The sequence below is a fragment of the Microcaecilia unicolor genome, chromosome 6, assembly GCF_901765095.1.
Source record: "Microcaecilia unicolor chromosome 6, aMicUni1.1, whole genome shotgun sequence".
Lineage (NCBI taxonomy): Eukaryota > Metazoa > Chordata > Amphibia > Gymnophiona > Siphonopidae > Microcaecilia > Microcaecilia unicolor.
Window position 1 is genome coordinate 138,733,806 of NC_044036.1, and position 23,495 is coordinate 138,757,300.

General features: G+C 45.6%; 1 protein-coding gene across 1 annotated transcript in view; it reads right to left on the reverse strand.

Annotated features, from left to right (window-relative positions):
• The window catches only part of CELSR3 (cadherin EGF LAG seven-pass G-type receptor 3), a 192,911-nt gene that overhangs the window by 16,258 nt on the left and 153,158 nt on the right, over nucleotides 1-23,495 (reverse strand). The window contains exons 18-30 of the mRNA XM_030206760.1: nucleotides 21,127-21,336; nucleotides 18,711-18,894; nucleotides 16,472-16,621; nucleotides 15,758-15,763; nucleotides 14,826-15,000; nucleotides 12,823-12,990; nucleotides 10,645-10,771; nucleotides 8,970-9,176; nucleotides 6,863-7,037; nucleotides 3,042-3,154; nucleotides 1,952-2,031; nucleotides 1,094-1,220; nucleotides 194-313 (exon numbers count right to left, since the gene is read on the reverse strand). Coding sequence (XP_030062620.1) covers nucleotides 194-313; nucleotides 1,094-1,220; nucleotides 1,952-2,031; nucleotides 3,042-3,154; nucleotides 6,863-7,037; nucleotides 8,970-9,176; nucleotides 10,645-10,771; nucleotides 12,823-12,990; nucleotides 14,826-15,000; nucleotides 15,758-15,763; nucleotides 16,472-16,621; nucleotides 18,711-18,894; nucleotides 21,127-21,336 — 1,842 coding nt within the window. The remainder of the gene's footprint in view (nucleotides 1-193; nucleotides 314-1,093; nucleotides 1,221-1,951; nucleotides 2,032-3,041; nucleotides 3,155-6,862; nucleotides 7,038-8,969; nucleotides 9,177-10,644; nucleotides 10,772-12,822; nucleotides 12,991-14,825; nucleotides 15,001-15,757; nucleotides 15,764-16,471; nucleotides 16,622-18,710; nucleotides 18,895-21,126; nucleotides 21,337-23,495) is intronic.

A 23,495-nucleotide genomic window follows, 5' to 3' on the forward strand; every position in this document is an offset into this window, starting at 1 on the left:
ACAGCAAATCCCGGCGCAACTGCTGATATAGATTTTGCGCTCAGCGCATACAGTATTATCCTGTCAGCTACAGAGAATTACCCCCAATAAAGGAGCTTGCTCAATACTGGGGGTGCTCAGCACCTATTGGCACTCCCCAGAGCTGGCTCCTGTGCCTCTAGTCAACTTCTGATGATATAAGGAAAAATCTTACTGCCATCTGAGCTGGTCTCGCTGTTTCTTCACTCTGGCTCTTCTTACCAAGGCAGAGCAGTTTCCAAGCCCCTTGGACCTCTTCATTCAAAACGCAGAAAAGAAGCAACACTGCCAGACCCTGCAGAGCAAAATAATTCAAAAACACACGAGTACATTTCATATCACTAAGGATGCAAAGACCTGCCTTTGGCTTTCACTTGTTTTTGAACTTTATTCCTGCTCTACAAATCCATGAGGCAGTCTCCTAGGGATCTGTTGTTCTGATGGAGGTTTGGAGGAATATTTTCTGCAGCTGTATAAGATCACATAGCTGTTCTGTAGAACATGGGATCAACGCCTGGGACTCTGGGCAACAAGGCGCACAGCCTGCAGGGACCTCAACCAGCAATGACACGCTCGTTGACAACATGGAGCCGAAGCCAGATCCAGGTCTAGTGCCCCTTGGCATGTCAAAGCCCGCGTAGCTGCTGTCCAATGAGAAAAGCACCAACCTGGGTGCCAGAAGGTAGATCTGAATGCTGGAGCACTGGAGAATGAGGAGAAGGAAAGAGCAAGAATGTATACAGCTGGGGAGTAAAACTCCAGTCCTCCACCCTCCTGATCCTTGCTAATTTGGTGGAAGAGGGGCAGAGAAACCCGACATACACCCCTTCCAGGGGCACCACTGACAATTCCCAGTCAGTTCAGCATGGGATAATCTTATGACTGAAATGGGAAAGTGTACTGGCAGTAAAAAAACAGGCAGAAGGGAAGTATGTGGTCTCCAAAACTCACATACTGTGCCAGCCTCGGTTTATTTTTAGTTTGTTCCATGAAAAGATGTCACAACTTAGAGAGAATCTAGAGATTTATTGCATAGTGGAGACTATTGAGCATGTCATTCTGAATGGAGCGTTACCTGTAAGCTACAGAGAATAGTGTAGAGGTAGTGGAAAACCACGACGCTGTTGTTGACAGCCAGAAGACCAAAAAGCCATGAAGTACTAATAACCAGCAGGAGAACAAAGGAACTTCGCAGTGTAATGCTGGATAGAGAGACAGACACAAAAGAGAGAATCAGGGATTAAAATACATCTGAAAGACCAGTAGGAGGCTACAATACATGAAAGAAATCTGTGAAAGGGGGAAAAAGAGGTTAAGGAAAGGAAAAAGGAAACAAATAAGCAAAAACTAATGTGAGATCAGAGAGCAAATATTATGCAAGGGAAGACTAACAAAGGAGAGAGGGATGGGGAGAAGGTAAAACATGACAGGAAAATGAGAATGAAAGAAAGAGCAGAAAGGAGAAGGTGAAGGAACTTATTTCAGATCAAAGGATCCTAGGATTTGCTATTCCTACTCTGTATAAGGCAAATTTACAAAGAACTAATTGTAGCTATTTTGTTTTTTAGAAAGCAGCTGATCAATCTAAAATTGTTTTGTTTAAATGTATATTTCAAGTAATTTCTCTTTTCAGTATTACAAACAGAAGTCATAGCTATTAATTTATTAACAATAACTGACAAAGTCGGCCAACGTACTATACTCCTTTGAGTTCCCAATGCAAGGAAAACGTCCTGTCTTTATGGCAGTATGTAATTTAATCTTGCTCCAAAAAAAGTGGCAGTTCTTGTAGCTGTCTTCCTGTACTAGCCTATATACATCTTGATTCTGCCATGGTTTATGACTACTGAGTGATGGGCCGAATGGTGAACGTCTAGTGAACTTTTAGGGGAGTGAAATGACCTTGTGATCTGTCCTCAACAGCCACACTCACAGAACAGATTTCTTCTTGGCTTCCTTCTGGCCCGGGGAGCACAGCATTCTTGCCAGCATCAGGAACATCACCCCATTCATCTAAAGACAAGCAAAGAAGACAGCGATGAGAGGCAGCTTTAGGTTTTGCAGCAGAAGACGTTCCACTATAACCCTTCCTCCTCAAAGTCCTTCACCTGAATGAAGCCGAGAGTCTAAGACACAGATGAAGCTCTGTTTATTACTCATTTAAGACAGCCTCTCATACCACTCAATGCAGGTTACCCTCCACCTGTGCCTTTCTTTCTTTACTTAGGGCCCTGTTTATTAGGGTGCGCTAGAGGCGTGCTACCATTTTTAGCTCACGCTAACCGTGTAGATGCCTAAAATATTCCGATAGGCGTCTACATGATAGCATGGGTTATTTTTTTAGTGCGCACTAAAGAATCTAGCGCACCTTAGTAAACTGGTCCCTTAGTTAGGGCGTATTTTACAAAGGCGCATTATCAATCCTCGGTGCAGCAAATGAGAGAAAACCCATTCAATTCCTATGGGCTTCCTCTTGTTTGCCGCATGGGAATCGCTAGCACGGTTTTGTAAACGAAACCCTTAGTTAGTTAGTTAGTTTTTGTTGTTGTTTTTTTCTTAAATAGTTGCATTCTTGTATTAATATTGTCTTGTAATGCTTCTTCTTAATTTGTTACGTAAGCCACATTGAACCTGGAGGCAGGTATGCAAATAGATCTCATGTATAATTCATTGGGGGAATACTGAAAACCTGACTGGGTTGTGGACCTTGGGGAGCAACATTGAGCACCCCTGCTCTAAAGAAAACCACTTCAAACCCCAGTCCCAGCCCCTGCACCTTGACAATATCAAGTGTGAGAAAACCAATTCCGAAAACTCAACTGAGAACAGAAATGTGCAAATAGACCTATTACGCTCAGCCCTTAACTGAGCCTGCAGACAAGCACAGATAACATCAGGCATCCAATTTCGTATCGGCTGTAAACAAGATGGTTAAATGAAGAAAAGAAGGAGGAATGTGAAGCCAGAACCCCCAAAAAATGACACATGTGGAGTGGTACAGATGAGAGATGAAAGCTGCTTACCAGAATAACTACAGCAATTGGTCCAGCAAAGCTCCAGACCAGCTTGTCATGGACAGATATCCAACAGAAATCTGGGTTCCCATAGCCCTCAGGGTCCAAGCCAACTGCCAGGCCTGGAATAAAAGGGAACAACATCACTTCTAGAATATTGCCTGAGACGGATGAGGAGAGATATGATTGAGGTCTACAAAATCATGAGTGGTGTAGAATGAGTAGAAGTAAACTGATTTTTTACTCATTCCAAAAGTACAAACACTAGGGGACACTCGAGGAAGTTACATGGAAATACTTCTAAAACAAATAGGAGGAAATATTTTCTCACTCAAAGAATAGTTAAGCTCTGGAACTCTTTGCTGGAGGATGTGGTAACAGTGGTTAGCATATCTGGGTCTAAAAAAAGGTTTGGACAAATTCCTGAAGGAAAAGTCCATAGCTATTGAGGCAGACATGGGAAGCAACTGCTTGTCATGGGATTTGCAGCATGGAATGTTGCTACTCTTTGAGATTCTTCATGGAATCTTGTCACTCTTTAGGATTCCAGAATCTTGCTATTACATAGTAACATAGTAGATGACGGCAGAAAAAGACCTGCATGGTCCATCCAGTCTGCCCAACAAGATAAACTCATATGTGCTACTTTTTGTGTTTACCTAACCTTGATTTGTAGAAGGTAGTAGAAGGTAGTCAAGCATGGTATGTGCAGGGCAAGCAAGGGGATCTAGGGCCCTGCTGTCACCCCAGACGGTAAACCTCCTCCATTTAAAAGAATAGCATCTGTTAGTGGAGTCTTTCCTGGAAGCCAGCAAGACCCAGGAGACACCCTCTGAAAGACCCAAGGAAGCAAATTCTAGGTTCTCAACATTCAAGCTGTGAGAGCCAGAGACTGGAGGTTGAGATGTAGAAGAGACCCCTCTTTCTGCATGAGGAGGGTTGGAAAACACTCCAATCTCCATGGTTCATTGGAGGACAACTCCAGAATTAGAGGGAACCATATCTGCCGCGGACAGTATGGCACGATCAGAATCATGGTTGCGCGGTCTTGCTTGAATTTCTACAATGTTTTCACAACTAGAGGTATGGGAGGATATGCATACAGAAGACCAGTCCTCCACTTGAGAAGGAAGGTATCCAACGCTAGTCTGTCAATGAGCCTGAACAGAACTAATGGTCCTTATGGTTGATGTGAGTGGAAAAGAGATCCACCGAGGTTATGCCCTTCACTCGGAAGATCTCACGGGCAATCCTGCCAGTCTGTCAGCCAGGGTATTGTTTTTGACTGCCACATAAGTGTCTCAAAGGAACATGCCATGTTGGCGAGCCCAATGCCAAATCCGGTCGGCCTCCTGACATAGACTGCGTGATCCAGTACCCCCGAAAACTTGCGCACCAAGTTTCACAAGTAGAGGCTCATGACGAGCTGGTAGGATTGTATTCGGGAGATGAGCATTGAAGCCTTGTACATCTTTCTCCCAAAAGAATCCAGGGTTCTAGCTTCTCTACCTGGGGGCGCCGAGGCATAGTCCCAGGAACTCCTAGCTCTTTTGAGAGCGGATTCCACCACCATGGAATTGTGAGGCAACTGAAGCTTATCAAAACTAGGGTCACTGTGGATCCGATACTAGGTGTCAATCTCCTTGGGCATGACAGGGACCAACAGAGGGGACTCCCAATTCCTAATGAGGACTTCCTGGAGTACTTCACGGAGGATAGTCACAGCCTCCCTAGGAAGAGACATGTAGTCCAGGACCTCAGGCATCTTGGCCATGGGCTTGTCGTCCACCCCCAAAGGAAATGGAATGGTATCAGCCATTTCCTTGACAAAAGAAGGGAATGAAAGTCTCTTCCAGAGAGCCTTTCTCCTTTCAGGTGGAGAGGAGGGTTCAGAGGGAATTCCATAGGACTCATCTGAGGAAAAGTACCTTGGATCCTCCTCAATCACATGAGCGCTCCTCTTCGGTGTCAGACAATACCTCCTGGTGGGAGTGCTGAGACTGAACCTGCCTAGACGTGGAAGAGCCATATTCTTGAGTCAGCTCCCGCCTCAACTCCAGCGAAGCTTCCTCCACTGATGTCGAGGGAGTGCCGGCTTCAGTAGCAGTCGACACTGGAGCTGCATATCATGTTGATGTTGGAGGCCGCACCGCAGGCTGAGGGCCAAGCGGGGCCGCAACAGGAGGCAGGGTAGGTGGAAGCACCCCCAATGCAGATGCACTGTTGCATGCGGCCATCCAGCAGCTCAGGTAGCAAGGCCCAGATACACTCATCAAGGGCCAACACCAGGAAAGGCTGGGGTGTCGGTGGAGGTGCAGGTTGCAGAGCTGCCGGGGTTGATGAAGGAGATGGGTCTTGGCTGCTAGGAGACCTACGCATTGGCATCTCCTGTATGGAGGGGGAGCAGTCCTCCTGGCGCAGAGGCTTCTTGGGTGCTGAATCCTTCAACACCCCGGAGCTCCCGGCATCATGCATTGAGGGCAATGCTTCTTGGCCTTCGCCCGAAGCATGTCATCAAAGCTCCTCGATGCTGACGAGGAAGTAAAATCCACACATCACCTCGGGGTCAGGTCAGACAATGGATGGTTCCGGGGGCCCTGCACAGCAGGAGGCCTCGAGGAAGGCAGACACCCATCCTTCACTGTTCCCAGTGTCCAAGGGTCTAGCAGCAGCCACGCTTACCGACACTTCCGATGCTGGTGCAGTGCTCGGCAAAGGCAATGCCTCCAACCTTGATGCAGATGCCAAGAAACAAGACTTGGCTCCAAAAATCTTCTCTGCATGGAATGTTGCTACTCTTTAGGATTCCAGAATCTTACTATTCTTTGGTGTTCTACGTGGAATGTTGCCACGATTTGGGTTTCTGCCAGGTACTTGTGACCTGGCTTGTCCACTGGTTGAAAAACAGGATACTGGGCTAGATGGACCACTGGTCTGACCCAGTATGGCTATTGTTATGTTCTTATGACACATCTGTCTAATTCAGTCTGTACTGTGTTAGCAGTAAAAGCAGTAAAATGCAGCCTGCCATTTAATTTTATGTGGCCCATGTGAAAAAAAGCCTTTTTCTACTTAGCATCTTCTTTATGGAATGATCTTCCTCACTATATATGTACACGTGTTAGGATTTACATGCAGATCATTATAGAAAACGATATGCATGTAAATCCTAATTATTGCCAATTAGCGCTGATAATTGGTTGTCATCACCCAATCACCGGCGCTGAGTGGTTCATTACTTAAGTTATATGTATTAAATTGGGCGCATGCAACTCTTAATGCCATAGACTGAATCTGGCCCTAAGCGCTAATATTCAGCGGTGATAACCAGCTATCTCACGCTGAATATTAGAACTTAACCGACTAAGCATTATTTAATTTAACCGGCCAGGAGCCATTCCTGGCTTCTTAAATAACGTTGAATATTAGGCCCTTTATTTTTTAAACAAGCTTTTGATGTTGATTTAGAAGTTGATAGCAAAGTACATTAGCTGTTCTGCATAATACAATCTCAATGGAAGAAGCTTTTACTTAAGTATTTTTGATATTGTGAATGTTTTATATTGTAACCCACTTTGGGGCCCATTTATTAAGCCAGGTAAGCGCCTACGTGCACCCAACATGTTATCATCCAGCTACCGCGTGGCCTAGGCTGTAATTTCATTTTTTACTTGTGCCAGAAAATATTTTTCTTATGACCCGTATGGCAATTTTTTATGTTATTAAAAGTGAGGACAGATACGTTATAAACTTCTTTATATATGTGTCCAGAAGGCACTGATATCAACAAGATGGCTGCCCCTCTCTGCCCCTCCTGGTTGGGTACCTACCAGTGATGATAGCTGGCACACCCCAGCCAATGGCATAGTAGAACCTCATAGCTCCGACATTAACATTCCGAACTTCGGTTTGCATGCGATAAATATGAAGACCCTCGACAAACAACCAGGCAAAGGTGGATAGGAAGAAATAGTGAAGCAAGATTGCAATCACAGTGCACAGAAACTGAGGGGAGCAAAGGAAAGGAGAAAAGAACAGGATCAGAAAAAGGAGTCCACGAGATACTGATTCTCTACAGCTCAGATGAAGTCATCCAGCTCAGTGTACAATGGATAAGGTGTACAGCCGACACCTGAACTCAGCCCATCCTCCACCATGATATCGGCATTCCATATCCAGAAGGGTGCATATCTTCCTCATAGAGATAAGTGACTAGATCAGCCCTTTAAAAAAACCTATTGACTTTGAGAAGCTAAATTTAGCATCTCAAGAAAATGAGCAGCCTCAGTGGTGAGGTTAGGTTTGGGAAAGAGAACTGGGTGGAGATCTGTACCCTGAAACTAGCAATCTACTCCCTCCCTCTTAATAAACATCCTCTTCTACAGGGCTTCCTGAACCCCCTCCAAAGCAATTAATATTATCGCAAAAGCCCCTCAAACAGCTTCTCAATGTCCCTACATACCTGATATCATAGCACAAATCCCACTGGAATATTCCCCATCCCTCCTCTACCCAGAACCCACTGAAAAGCTCTCGATAACAAGCCATCCAAAGGGCATGGGCTTATTGCCTATCATCCCAGGTGCTCTGAAGATGAATAAACAAAAGAGAGCCAGCCCCACAGAGAAAGCAACAAAAAACACAGATGAGTGGTGATGACACAGAAGAAAACATAATACTCAATAGAGCTCTATTGTAGTGTCCAGAAGTATCCAAGGCAATCATACTGACCCAACATGGCCGTGTTTCAGCAAAGTCTGCCTGAATCATGGGTCCAAAAACTGTGTAGGTACCAGATTATATATTCTGTAGCCTTCTAAAATCTGGAACACTCCAATGACTATGCATATGCTCAACATCAAGCATCGGGTGCAATTATAAAAACATGTCTACAGTACCCAGTGCATGATAAAGGATACAGTGTGTAGAATCTGTGCATATGCTCAACATCAAGCATTGGGTGCAATTATAAAAACATGTCTACAGTACCCAGTGCATGATAAAGGATACAGTGTGTAGAATCTGGCACATGCACAGTTTTCTGTTCTCTCCTGGGTCATCACCGCTCAGCTATGTTTGTTCAGTTTTGCTCTGAAGGCAAAACAGCAGATAGTACAAGATAAAGGCTCACTCAGCACTGGAAAGCTTTGAAGTAGTTAGGGGAGGTGGAGAGAGACTGGGAGCTGTCCAAGGTGGCCTTTGGTTATAAAATGATGACAAGAAGGTTATAGAGCTGCCAGAGGGGGCCTTTGTGTGATGAGGTCAGACAAAAGAGTGGGGTATCACTGACTAACCTAGTTTTAGCCAACTAGCATCGATTTTTAGTGCTGGTCAGCTAAATTTAGGCATCCAGTTCTGATTATCCTTAACCTTTGTGTCCATACTTAGGCCATTTAGATTTAAGATCCTTTTCAGCCCAAATCTAACCAGCCGATACCTAGGCAGTCAGCAGTTTTTAACCCACTGAGCCCCAGTATTCAACGCTGGACCATGTCCAGGCAACTGACATTGATGTCAGCATTGAAACCTGGAAGTTATTTGGCCACTGGCCAATATTCAGACCAGTACCCAGGTAGTTTGACAGATAAAGTTAGGACAGTCTCTGTTCTCCTAACATTATCCAGTTACTTAACCAATTACTGGGCTGAGCATCGCCATGAACCAGTTAAGGGCTGGCTCTGTCCATAGATTACTCAAACACTAACTAGTGCAGCAACAGTCAGAGGAGATTTTCATCATCACTGCCTGGCCTTTCCTGCCCAGTTAAACCCTTTTGAATATCGGCCCTAATGACTCATATGCAGCTGGATGTGAACTTAATTTTGCCTGGTGAAACAAATGAACGTGGAAAGGTAATGTTTCCTTCAGGTTTCATGAGCCAAGAGCCAGACAGTAAGCCTAACGTCATAATGCAGTGTGCCAGGCGTCTCCTCTTACCTGGTTCTCCGTATGATTTATGCCCAGTAAGAAAACCAGCTCTGAAAGGAACAGAGCAACTGCGATATTGATGTGGATGCCCCGGGTGTTTGATTTCAGCCCTTTCAGACACACCAGGATGAAAACGGCGATGAGGAGGGCCATCAGGGACACCGAGAGACATGAATAGGTGACAATGGCCAACGTCTCCAGATCTCCCTCCAGCTGCTGCAAATCAAAACCAAAACACAAACAAAGTCAGATGAGAAGTAAAGGTAGAAATGAAGGGCCTAATTTTCAGCTAGAAGGTGGTGTTTTGCTGACTGCCACCAGTGTTATCCTGCAAATTCAATACCAGGCCATGTCTGGGCTCCAGCATTGAGTTTCTGGGAATAAAGGGGCACTTAATTGGCTACGATGAACCACATAAAAATAGGACTGTGTTTTATGCAGTTACCTTAGCCAATTAAGGGGTCATTTTACTAAGGCGCACTGAAAAATGGCTTGCGGTAGTGTAGGCGCGGGTTTTGGGAGCGTTCCAATCCATTTTTTAGCGTGCCTGTAAAAAAGGCGCTTTTTTTGCTGAAAATGGATGTGCGGCAAAATCAAAATTGTCGTGCGTCCATTTTGGGTCTGAGACCTTACCGCCAGCCATTGACCTAGCAGTAAAGAATCCGGGCGGTAATGACCTACATGCGTCAAACGCCACTTGGTGCGCGCCCGTTACACATACCTGAAAATAAAAAAATACTTTTCAGATGTGAATATCAGATGTGCACCAAAAATGAAATTACCACAAGAACCATGCGGTAGTCGAGTGGTAACTCCATTTTGGCGCACGTTGGGAGTGCATAGACGCTTACTTGGCTTGGTAAAAGTGTAAGTCCTCCGAGTTAGCCAGCTTTGCGGTAGACACAAGCCATAAATATTCAGTGGAGATAACTGATCAAGTCCTGCTGAATATTTGTGGTTTGCTATTTAACCGCTCAGCAGCCATTTCTGGCCAGTTAAGATAGCTTTGAATATCGGCCAGAGTGTCTTCTAATCAGCTGTTTTGGAAAAGAATTTAAAGCCTGCTCTTAAGAACTACATTCCACACTTTGAATTAAGATCCAGGGGCGGACTGACCATTCGGGCAACCGAGCAGTGCCCGAGGGCCAAGAGGCTCACCGCACACTACAGCCCTCCTTGGTTCTACCTTTAAAGGCACATCGCTAGTGATCTAGTGGCCTCTGTGGGGGGGGGGGGGGGTACATATTCTTTCCTGCCCGTTGTGCTGCTGCTATTCCCCCTGTTCAGCACCGCCGTCATTTAAAAATGGTGGCCGAGACTCCCTGCGGAAGTCCTGCGAGACTACTGCGGGAAGTCTTGGCTGCCATTTTGAAAACACGGTGGTGCTGGCAGATGGGGGAATAGCATCAACGCAGTGGGCAGGAAAGAACATGCTTCCCTCCCCCTGCAGAGACCACTAGACCACCAGGGCCCTTCAGGTAGGACCGGGGCAGTGGGGGCATTGGCTGCGGTGGTAGGGGGGCAGCAGCACGGCAGTAGGAGGGGTGTTGGGCAGCAGCTGGGTGGGGACCACCCTCAGTGCCCGGGGGCCCAGTCCACTCTCAGCCCACCCTTGTTAAGACCTATAGAAAAATGTCTTCACTTCACAGCTAAGGTATAGGCTCCTGGTCCCAGTGCTGGTTACCTCTCGGTGGGAGCTGTCCATTAACACCCCAAAAGTGCCGAGCTGAGAACAATGGCAGCGCACGTGAGTTGAGTTCCTGTACACCAGGTCACAGTCCCTCGCTGTCCACCTGCCCGGAGCATCTGCCCTGGAGTCACAAATGAATTTTCAAGGAACCCAGATCAGTTCCAAACTGGTAGCAGTAGGTATCATAACATGCCAATAGGGTGCATTCAACAACAGTAACTATGAGCCCACGTATTTCCCTGGCAGCTCTGACAGCTTGAGTTGAAAGTTCATTAGAATAAACAAATAAAGCGGAGATTTTACTGTACTGCAAAACCTGTTCAACAACTAATATTTATTTCTTTTCTCACAATATGTCTGCTTGGAAAAGGAGCAAAATCATCTACTGTTTTCTAGGGAAAAGCTGTCATTGAAACTGAACAGGAAATATTAATGACATCTGGTAGCGCTATAGAACTGATCAGTAGTACTAGAAGTAATGTTTTGTAAATCCAGACTTGACCCATTTTCTGTAAATCATCTGTGGAAAAAGAAATCTAACCAGAGGTAAAAACATGCAGTTTTTGAAACACAGAACACACTAAGAGGCTCTTTTACTAAGCTGCGCCAAGAAATGGGCTTAGCAGGCGCTTACACAGGTCTTTCCTGCATGCTAAGCCCATTTCTTGCACGGCTGCAAAAAAGCCTTTTTTGTATTTGTTTCATCTGTGGCTGTGCGCTAACATATCACATTATCAAAGAGACACCCCTCTGTTGGATTGGGTCCCAATTATCTGAGTGTCTTACTAGATCTCCCATTCAGAAATGCTTTGATGGGTGCTCGAGATTTTCTATTACTTCACTTCCCTAGCTGTAAGGGAGTAACATAACATAGTAGATGACGGCAGAAAAAGACCTGCACGGTCCATCCAGTCTGCCCAACAAGATAAACTCATATGTGCTACTTTTTGTGTACACCTTACCTTGATTTGTACCTGTCCTTTTCAGGGCACAGACCATATATGTCTGCCCATCACTATCCCTGCTTCCCAACCATCAGCCCCGCGTCCCACCACCAGTTCTGGCACAGACCGTATAAGTCTGCCCAGCACTATCCCCGCCTCCCAACCACCAATCCCGCCTCCCAACCACCAATCCCGCCTCCCACCACTGGCTCTGGCACAGACCATATAAGTCTGCCCAGCACCATCCCCACCTCCCAACCACCAGTCCCGCCTCCGGCACCCAATCTCGGCTAAGCTCCTTAGGATCCATTCCTTCTGAACAGGATTCCTTTATGTTTATCCCACGCATGTTTGAATTCCGTTACCATTTTCATTTCTACCACCTCCCGCAGGAGGGCATTCCAAGCATCCACTACTCTCTCCGTGAAAAAATACTTCCTGACATTTTTCTTGAGCCGTAAGGGAGTAACAATACTTGTCTACACACGTAGAATGTCAGCAGATACCAGCTTACCTTATAGCATTCTGCAAGTTACATGTGTAAGTCTGGCCCCTGTGGACATCCCTCTATGTGAGTTAAGTGGATATTTACAGAATAGCATATAGGTGGAATTTTTGCACTTATGGTCAATACTCCCCAGGTTTAACCTAACTTGAATTACCTACTACTATAAATTCAGATCCAAGGACAATAATTACCTGTTTATTATCACTTGTCTTTTTGATGTTTAATTGTTATTTTATATCTTATTCTCAATTTGTATAATTGTTTTTCTTGTACTGTAGCTTGCACTACAGACTTTATAAGCCACTTTGAGCCTGCGATCAGTGGGAAAATGTGGGATATAAATGTAATAATAAATAAATAAATATAGACACACATACAGTATGTGTATAAACACCATTATTCTTAGCACCTATGTTACAAAGCATTTTTTGAGTAGAGAAAAGGGGATTTGGGATTTACCGCATGCCTTTCTTTCAATTGTAGTCAAAGGCGAGTTACATTCAGGTAAAGTGGGTATTTTCCTGCCCCTGGAGGGTTTACAATCTATGTTTTAACCCAACGCAATGGAGAATTAAGTGATTTGAACCCTTGCTTCTTAGCCTCCTACTCAAACCCCTATTAACTGAATACAGTTCTTTGAGATATTCTAAGAAGTAAGAAATATAAAGCGACCCCTCATAAGAAAACTGTAAAGGAGGCAACATCAAGAAAATAACCTACTGGCTGGAATGATTCCACTGAACACACAGAGGCTTGCTTCGATTTGCTGTTTCCAGCAGACGGAACTCCAGGGTCAGAGGTGAGTTGAGGACCCCCTGAATGAAGGTGTGGTTTCTAAAGACAGACACGCTGACAATGGGGGAATTCATTACTGGGTTTTTGGGCAACCTAAAACAGAAAAAGTGAGAAGCAACATTAAGAGAATCCTTCAAGCATTCATTCATGGAAGACAGAATTGCAGAACCCAGGTTCTGAATGGGAAATTTGAATAAGCAGAGGAATTCTCGCTTGTTAAAACCAGAAGTTGTTATTTTCTAGAGATGCCACAGCTCTCCTCAGCCATCCATGCAGCTGAGGGTAGAATTTCAGCGGTAATGAGAAAGAAACAGCAGTACTGACAGCTCCTGACCACCCATAAACATTTCATCCTAAAGGTAGGCAGTCCTTTCTGTGCATCACTAGGAAAATGGCTGTGCATCACTCAGAATGCACATTTGAACACTAATTAGCTCATTAAAATAACTTTGCATACAATTCTCATAGCTGCGACCGTGACAGGAAAAGAGTCCACAGAACCCCTTTGTGTATGTCTTGCTTAACTCCATACTCGCTAACAAGGCCGCCGAGAAACTGGGCCAGGCCCGGGACAAGGCCGCCCCCGCCCCCCCCCCCCCCCCCCCCCACCCGAGGTTGCCAGGCCCCCTCCACCCGCCACCGGGCCCTCTCTCCACCCCCAGGCCCTCTGCACTGACCTTAAGCGCCTCACCTTTGCAAGCGCAGCAAGCAGCGGCAGACCACTCCTTCCTTCCGTGTCCCACCCTCGCGGAAGTTACATCAGGCGAGGGCGGGACACGGAAGGAACGAGTGGTCTGCCGCTGCTTGCTACACTTTCAAAGGTGAGGTGCAGCCAGACTGCGGCGGTGCCGCCGGGCCCCCCCTCCCCGGAGGCCCGGACCCGGGGAATTTTGCCCCCCCTGTCCCCCCCTCTCAGCAGCCCTGCTCGCTAAACCGGCTAGAACCAGTATAAAAAGAACATTGCTGGCTCATTAAGTTTTGTACATCTGGGCCTAAGTTCTAATTCTATAAGTGAATCTGGGTGCCAAGGTTCCATTTTACAATACTAGAGTAAGTTGGCATTTATGCCGCTATAATTAGGCAAAATCCACTTACATCATGTGAATTGCAGGCACTAAATGTGACACCTCAGCACATAACTTAAATTGTAAGTTATGCACATAAATGCAGGACCCACCCATACCCCACCCAAGCCCTGCCCAGATGTGCAACCCCTTGCATTTATACGTTAACCCCCAGATTCTAAATAATGCGCTTAGAATTAGGCGCCACAATCGACACGGATTCTATAACACATTGCGTAATTGGCTCAATAAGCTAATGAGCGCTGATAAAGCGCTTAACAAGCAATAATGAGCACTAATTGGCAGTGATTAGAATTTAGACGCACAACTCGCTAAGTATATTCTGTATTCTGCAATGATGTGTGCTGAACTTCTAACATGTGAAGACAAAAAGGGCGTGGTTATGGGTGGGGAAATGGGCGTTCCAAAATGTAGGTGTCTAGTTATAGAATATGGCCCAGTCTGCCTAAATCTATGTGCTGAGATTTATACCAGGTTTTCGCTGGCGTAAATGGATATGCGCAGATATCGGTGCTGAAATATGAACTAAACATATTCTATAATCAGCTCCTAAATCTAGATGCTGATTATAGAATATGGTTAGTCGGCACCTGATTTCAGTGCTGATTTTTGAGGCATCATATACAGAATCTCCTCCTAAGCGAGTTACACACCTATGTTATCGAATACCCTGGGTGCATGGATCGCAGTTAATGTGCACAACTGCAACAATCGTGCACAGAAGTGCTAGTATTCAATAACTTATGCACATAATTGGTATCTAACTTTAGGCAACCTGCTGTAGAATGAGTACTATGACATTTAACCCTTCCAAAATTGACTCCATTGTGTTTGACAGCATACCGGACGCTCCTGCGGTCAGTACTGTAGCGGGCTGGAAGCAGCCCCCCCAGGGTGCGATATATGATGAGGATGAGGATAGTGGCGGCAGGCTCTGGTTCTGGGATGACCTTCTTTGGCTTGGCGATCTTGGCTGTGGTATTAAGCTCCATGCTGGTAAGGGTAGGTGTTGCAGTAGCTGGTGTTTATTTTAAAATAAAACAGCAGAAGCTATGTTAAAAAGCATTCTGGATTTTAAGAAATAGTCATAGGACAAAAGTGCAGTAAAGAAAACAACTCTGAAGTTACAGCATAGCGTAGGCCTAGCTAATAAAAAGATATCCAGCCCACAGTGGTCATTGGTTCTAAAGCGTTGATAGCTGTAGGCTGAATTAGACCTGGATTTTCAGTGTTCAACCACTTACGGTCTTCAGTGGCCCTGGAAGATATGCAAGTGTCAATCAATATTCCATGCCACTGTCCACATACTTAACTGGGCACAGATAGGACTGTTTTTCCTGTGCCTTTCCACAGATCTACCTCAGTGGCGTAGCTACGTGGGGCCATGGGGGCCTGGGCCCCTCCAAATTGCCACCGGGCCCCTGGTTTTGCTGGCGGAGGTCCCCAATCCCCACCAGCTGAAGCCTTGTCCAGCGCCGGTCTCTGGCACCGCCGAGTTGCCTGTCCTGCTCTCTCTTCCTCCTCATGTCCTGCAAGCTCCTTTTAGTGAAATTGAGCATGCTCAGTTTCACTTAAAGAAGCATGCAGGATGTGAGGAGGAAGAGAGAGTAGGGCAGACAACGTGGTGGCGCAAGAGACAGGCGCTGGACAAGGCTTCAGCTGGTGGGGGTTGGGGACCTCTGCCAGCCAAGGTACTTTGCTGCAGCAGTGGGTGGGGAGCAGTGACGTGGCGTGGGGGGCGGCGGCGGGGAAGGAGACTAAAATGTGCCCCCCACCTTGGGCTCTGGCCCCTTCACCGCGAGTTCTGGCTACGCCCCTGGAATGGTTTATGGACTTCACCTCCATGAACCCCAGCAACTCCAACTGCCCTAACAATGAGTTCCAGAGCTTAACTAGCCATTGAGTGGAAAAATGCTATGTAGTAACTTCATGGTATGTCCACTAGTCTTCGCACTTTTTGAAAAAGTAAACTAATGATTTGCACTAATCTGTTCTGCTCCACACAGCATTTTAGAGACCTCTACCATATCTCCCCTCAACTGTCTTTTCCAAATTGAAGAGCCCCAACCTCTCTAGCTTTTCCTCATATGAGAATCGTTCCATCCCATAATCATTTCGATCACCTTTCTTGTACCTTTTCTAATTCCTCTATGCTCACGCAATACTCAAGGTGTGGTTGCACCATGGGGAGATACTTTTTGTTTTATTTTCTATTCCTTTCCTAATTAGTCCTAACATTCTCTTTGCTTTTTTGGCTGCCACCACACACTACTCTTCCACAGTGATACTTTCAAAAATGAAATATCCACTTACACAATCTCCACTGTGTACAGCAGAAGGTTTTAGATGTTGGTGCAGAAATGACACTTCATTAGTAAGATATTTTTCTTACTGATTCTAACAGGGGGCTGAATAGAAAGAAATGCTCAAGGGGGTTTCTGCTTATGGGCTGCGAACAGCAGGAATGACCTCTGTATATACTCCTTTACCTTCCACTTTGGGAGGTTGTAGGACAGACACTGGCAGAACAACATGAGTATGAGGATCCCAGGTGTCCTGGCCTCGAAATAGACTGCTGTGATATCGTGGAAAATGCCTTCTGGAGTGCGTGTGATTCTCCATCCAGTCAATGCTGAGAACTATGGTCAGAGGAAAAGAAGGCAAATGAAAACTGCATCGCAAACTCATGTACATGAGATACAACAGGGATCTTAAGATTCTTTGATAGGTCATGGAAGGATTACACAACAGCAACTAGTATCATTACTCTTTCTAAGGACAATGGGATTTTTTTAGCATTCACTAAACCAGAAAATAAAGAGGTTAAATGCACCACAGCCCATCCACCCTCTTACAGCCCTCTCCTTCCTTTCAATCTCCCAAGCCCAACCCATCATCCAAGTCTAACCCAGTATCCAAGCCCCAACTCATCACCCAAGCCCAACCCTCATCCAAGCTCAACCCACCATCCGAGTCCAACCCATCATCCAGGTCCCAACCCATCATCTAAGCACCAGCCCAACATCCAAGCCCCAACTCATAATTCAAATCCAACCCACCATCCAAATCTCATCACCCAAGTCCAACCTATCACGCTGCTCTAACCAGGACTACTGTTGCCTTGAGTCCTTCTGATACTGCAGCCATGGTAGGCCATGCAGGTAACATTATAGATCCGAACCAAGTTCCCCAAGTTATCAGGCAACTGCATTAACCACTAAGCTACTCCTCCACTTCTTTTATAGCTTTGTAAGCCTCTGATGCAGCTTAGCAGCAAGCATGGCCAGGCATAAGGTGGCACCCCTGATGCATATACCCCGGATTCTCTATATTGTGCCCAAATGTGGGCGCACTGCTGAGATGTACATTCAAATTAATTGGTTAATGAGCTCTTAACCATCAATAATTGGGTGCCAACAACCAATTCTTGATCTTAATTGGCACTCATTAGAATTTGCATGCATATCTGGCTGCGCACTATTCTATAAGGCAGGATGCCTAACTCCCATAGCGTATTTCCCAAAAGGGGGTGTGGCCATAGAAGCAAGGGCATGTGAGGGACATTCCAAAAAGTTTTGCATATAGTTTATAGAATACTGGACATGTGTGTCTAACTTGGGCACCAGCATTTACACCTGGTTTCAGCAGGCTTATGTCTGGCGCCCAAAGTTAGGCAGCCATTTTTGAGCGCTATTTTTGGAATTATCTACATAGGTCATAGTATTCTATAAACTATGCATGTAACCAGGGGCGGCCCAAGGCAAGATGCTGCCTGAAGAAGGGCTGAGATGTCCCCCCCCCCACCCACCCGGGTCAGGTTCTGGCACCTCCCCCTTCCTTCCTCCGCTCCATTCCCCAAGTTTACCTTCTTTCTTCATGTTCCAAAAACCAGCTACTGTGGCTGCCTCTGAGGAAACAGGAAGTTACATCAGAGAGGCGGCCACAGTAAAGAGAAGAGGCAGGTGCCAGTGGCAGAGCAGCGCAGTGGTGTAGGAAGGGGGGGCGGTGGGGCAGTCCGCCCCAGGTGCACGCCGCTGGGGGGTGTCGGCATCTCGCTGGTTCCTTGTTCTCTCTGCCCCAGAACAGGTTACTTCCTGTTCCGGGGCAGAGAGAGCAGGGAACCAGTGAGGCGCCGACACCCCCCAGCGGCGTGCACTCGGCGAATTGGCTCTCCCGCCCACCTCTCACTGCCTTCCAGGTATGTTCTCGGGGGGGGGGGTTGCACTCCAGAGGGGGGAGGGTGCGCCGAGCTGCACCCGGGGGGGGGGTGCGCAGCGGCGACCCGCCCCGGGTGTCAACTGCCCTCGCGACTGGAGCAGCGTATGGGAATTGCACCTGCTGCCGCTGGCTTTTGGAACATGAAGAAAGAAGGTAAACTCAGGGAACGGGGTGGAGGAAGGAAGGGGGAGATACTACTGTCAAAAGAGTGCCACTTGAGGCCCCCGTCTCAGGTGGCCTAATGGTCAGGCCGCCCAGGCATGTAACTAGGAGACACACCTAAGCACCCCCCCAATGCCCTGCCACATGTACACCCCCTGCCACTTTATGGCACCTACTTCTAGGCACCATTTTGCAGAATTTGCACAAGGACCTTTTGTTCGAAAATCAACATGTGTTGGCTTAAAAGCACAAGTGTCCCTATAGAAATTTGCTGACTCTCTTCTCTCTCTCTCTCTCTCTCTCTCTCTCCCTTTGCATTCATAGATCTCTTTCCTGCCGTTTCCTTACTTATGTTTGGGGTCACCAATCCAACCGGGTTGAGGTACGTCAGCTTCATGTTCTTGGCCAGCGTGCTTGTGTATTCCCGGAGCTGCTCCATCAGCCCTGCACTTCCGTTCTCATTCTGCAGCAACATCTCCCAGTGTTCTTTGTTCTCCAGGGCGAGCACAGAGCTGCCGGCTCTTAGCAGATTCTAGTCGATAAAACAAGAGTGACAGCAGCAGACACAGATCATAAAAATGTGCCCCGACCCCAGGAGGGTTTTACTAGAAATGGTGACATGTTTTTGACATCATTCCCAAAACAGCTGTTGCGCTATTCTTGTCCACCACAGCGCATTCCCACTTTAGGTGGCTGAGGAACGTTAATAAAACAGTGCAACGTACATCCATCAGGTCAAAATTCAGATGCAGCCATCAGCAATTGTTTTAAATGCTGGTGTTTACATTGTCCACATGTTGTCAGCCTTGTTATCCAAAGAAGCAGCCATGCTGAACATCTACATTCAGAGCTGACCACTGCTAGCTGTAGAGATGGGGGTAAATTCTCAAAAGGTCGCTGAAAAGCAGATCCTGGGATGACATGCACTAAGGTAGACCTGCACACAAATGCCATTATTGAACATAATTCTGCAAAGGAGACTAGGACGCTAGACTAACAGGTGAAACACATAACTATACCACTGTTCCCTCTCAGCTGAGCGGGAGTCTTACAACTGCATTGCTGCCAGCAGGGGGCGGTGCTTCAATATTTTGTTTTCAATGGCTACAGACAGATAGGTTCTCTAGTCTGGAGTCCACAGCTGTGACTGACACGGCCATGTTTTGCCTTGAAACGGCTGCGTCAGGGGCAAAGTTAACAGCTGGTGGAAAATGACAAACTTCACTAAGTCTGACAGATAACAAGGTTAAAAAGGATCCAGCACAAGTGAGTGCTTTTAACCTTGTTATCTGTTGGACCAGATGTGGTGAAGTTTGTCATTTTCCACCAGCTGGTAACTTAACCCCTGACGCAGCCATTTCAAGTCGAAACATGGTCATGTCAGGCACAGCTGTGTAAATCTCTGGGAGCCTTTGGATTTTAATAAAGACTGTTTGCCTTCTTATTATGTCTGCCTTTTGCTTTTATCCTCTAAGTTGGATTTGGTTGGAACGTTTGCCTTGTTGTTTTCTCAGTCCTGCAGAGCTTGATTGTCCCTCGCTATTGAAAATGTGATAGTGAAACAGCACCCACTACTGACAGGACTATAGGTGGAGGACTCCTTCTCAGTTTAGAGGCAACAGTGACGCAAACACTTAAGCCAGCATGGAGCTGATGTAAGCACTCAATTAAATGCCACACGTAGTTTACAGTATTCTCTAAGTTACACAGGTAAGGATGGGTTCTAGCCATGTTCTGTCCATGTGTAAACCTACCTATAAAATTAGCCCTATATAAGATATGTGTGTATTTGCAGAATAATGCTTAGTGGAATTTTGGCAGTTACATATATATGTCATTATTCTAATCATTTACACACGCAGTTAGCTTAGCAAGGTTTAAAAAAGGTTTGGATAATTTCCTAAAAGAAAAGTCCATGAGCCATTATCAAGATGAACTTGGGAAAATTCACTACTTATTTTTAGGATAAGCAGTATAAAATCTGTTATACTCTTTAGGGATCGTGCCAGGTATTTGTGACCTAGTTTGGCCACTGTTGGAAACAGGATACTGGGCTTAATGGACCTTTGGTCTGTCCCAGTATGGTAACGCTTATGTTCATATCTTCTTAACCGACACCCACTTTAAAGAAATTATCCCTTTTGAATTATAAATCCTCCAGGGATAGAAAAATTCATACTATCTGAATGTAACTCACCTTGAGGTACTACTGAAAAAGACATGAGCTAAATCCAAACTCCCTTCTCTTTGTCTTTCTCTGTTTCTTTTTGCTTGCATAAAAATATTTCCTCTCTTTTTACCTTCTGTCCTTAAGAGAGTAACTCCCTGATGTTCAGCTGGTGGCAGTCAGTGTTTTTTTAATCACTGACAGCTGCCGGCTGATTTATGTTCCAATATTCTATAAATAAGTTGCATGCTGTATATGATATTCTAAGCTGAGGTGAAAAATCAGAGAGAAGGATCATGTCAATCATTATTTACAACTGGGCAACTGATAAAAATATATCTGGAAAGCAGGCTTCATAACTAATGTGTAAATCACAGGAAAATTTCATGAATATATGAAAGACGGAAAGTTTCATTTCTCTATCTGATAGCTATAATAAAATTAGACTCTTCACTGCTAAGCAGGACGTGAGACATGAAGTTTCTGGAACTACAGATCATCGGGGCCTTTGCTGAGAAAAGCAGAACCAGCACTGCAAATCCCCAACCTTGAGAAAACCTTGCTCGGTGCCATTTTTCTTGTGTGCACAGGATTTACCTCAGTGAAAAGAGCATCCTGGGTGGCTGTCAACCCAAACCCACGTTGCTTACTCTCAAACTCCATCAGGCGGGACAGCAGGTGGTAAGTGATCTGAACGTCATTACCAAAATAGCGCTCCATCTGCTCCGTCACTGCGCTCAGACGATAAGCCAGTTTCTTGGCTTCAATGGTGTTCAGTTCTGTCTCATTCTTTTCCAGACTCTCCAGCTTTTAACAGAAGAATCCATTAATAGAATGTACAGTTGCTAGGGATGTATGTGTAAAGAAGTACAGGTCAGTACTGGGCAGGAAGCGGTCAGCATTTTATAAACGCTGACCGCTGCCAGCTAATATAGACCCAGATATTGAGTACCAGGCCATATCCAGGTCAATGGAAGTTATACAGATATGGCCAACCAGGCAAAGATAGGACAGATATTTAAACAGATCTACTGGCACTAAATTGCACTAGCACCCGCATAACCCCCAGTTCTGCCCAGACTCCACCCCCAGATGGTCCTGGCATTGGCCAGATAATGCCACGGCAGTCAGAGGGGATATTCAGTGGTACTGCCTAGTTCCTCCTGAGCCACTCAATTCGATTTAACTGGGTAGGGGCCTCTCCTGCCCAATGAAATCATTTAGAATATCGAGACTATAATGTTTGAGGAGAAATTAATGCAGACAGTTGAAATAACAGCCACAATTTTCAGCCTCCAATATCTGATAAATTAAACATGGACCAGTGGCGTTCCTAAATCGACTGCCACCTGGGGCAGATTGCCGCTGCACACCCCCCCCCCCCCCCCCGGCGCAATGACACCCCCCTCCCCGGCGCATCAAGGCCCCCCCCCCGGGTGCATTCTTGGCCGCTGGAAGGTAACCTGTTCCGGGGCAGAGGGAGCAGGGAACCAGCGGAGCCGACAGGCGCTTGGCTGCTCTCTGCACCCTCCAGCAGCATGCACCCGGGGCGGACCGCCCCGCCCTTGCTACACCAATGCCATGGACCTCAGTGGTGCACCTTACTGGATCAATTATTTTACTCCTGTAAGACTTACGCACCCTCCTCCTCATTGGTACATGGTACAAAACTTTTATCACTTTCAACTTTTTTAAAACTTCTTTTTTACAAAATGTTATATAAATTTAATCTTATCATTCACTTTTGAATATAAATAGAGTATAGTTTAAAACACCAATTCTCATCTTAAAGATGTTATCTCAATCAGCCGGGGGTTTAAATCATTCAAAAAGGACAACGACCAGGGGACACTCAATGAAATTACTTGGAAATACTTTTAAAACAAATAGGAGGAAATATTCTTTTCACTCAAAAAATAGTTAAGCTCTGGAACTCGTTGCAAGAGGATATGGTAATGGCGGTTAGTGTCTCTGGGTTTAAAAAAGGTTTGGACAAGGTCCTGGAGGAAAAGTCCATAGCTTGCTATTGAGATGGGCATGGGAGAAGCCACTGCTTACCCTGGGATTGGTAGCATGGAATCTTGGTACTATTGGGACTCTACATGGAATGTTGCTACTCTTTAGGATTCCACATGGAATGTTGCTACTCTTTGAGATTCCACATGGAATGTTGCTACTATTTGGGTATCGGCTAGGTACTTGTGACCTGGATTGGCCACTGCTGGAAGCAGGATACTGGGCTAGATGGACTATTGGTCTGACCCAATACGGCTGTTCTTATATATTTATATTCAAAAGTGAATGATAAGATTAAATTTATATAACATTTTGTAAAAAAGAAGTTTTAAAAAAGTTGAATGGAAGAGGATAGAGAGAGGAAGACAGTGAATAGAAGGGGGAGGCAATGGAAGGGGAAGAGAGAGGGGAAATACTGGATGGAAAGGAATCAGAGATGGCAGATGCTGTCTGAATAGGGATATTTTTGTTAGGTTCTAAGATATTGATAACACATTGGGCTTACTAAGCTATGCTAGCGATTCCCATGTGTCACTTGCAATGAAGGCCATTCAGTTCCTATGGGCTTCATTGCATTTGCTGTGGGGTATTTGCTAGCACAGCTTAGTAAAATAAGCCCATTGTGTTTCAGATTTGGCAAGACTGTTCTCCTAATTCCTAGTCTGTGTGTTAGCTTGGTTTGTGTCATTTTGAGTGTACAGCTTACAGAAATCATTTATAATGTAAAAAAAATCACAAGTTATACTGCTGTATATAAAATTTAGTAAAAAAAAGTTTTAAAAATGTTGAAAGTGATAAAAATTTTGTACCACGTACCAATGAGGAGGAGGATGTGTAAGTTTTGCCAGAGTAAAATAATTGATCCAGTAAGGTACACTGCTGAGGTCCATGTTTAATTTATCATATATTGGAGGCCAAAGATTATGGATGTAATTGAGGACCTCTGAAAA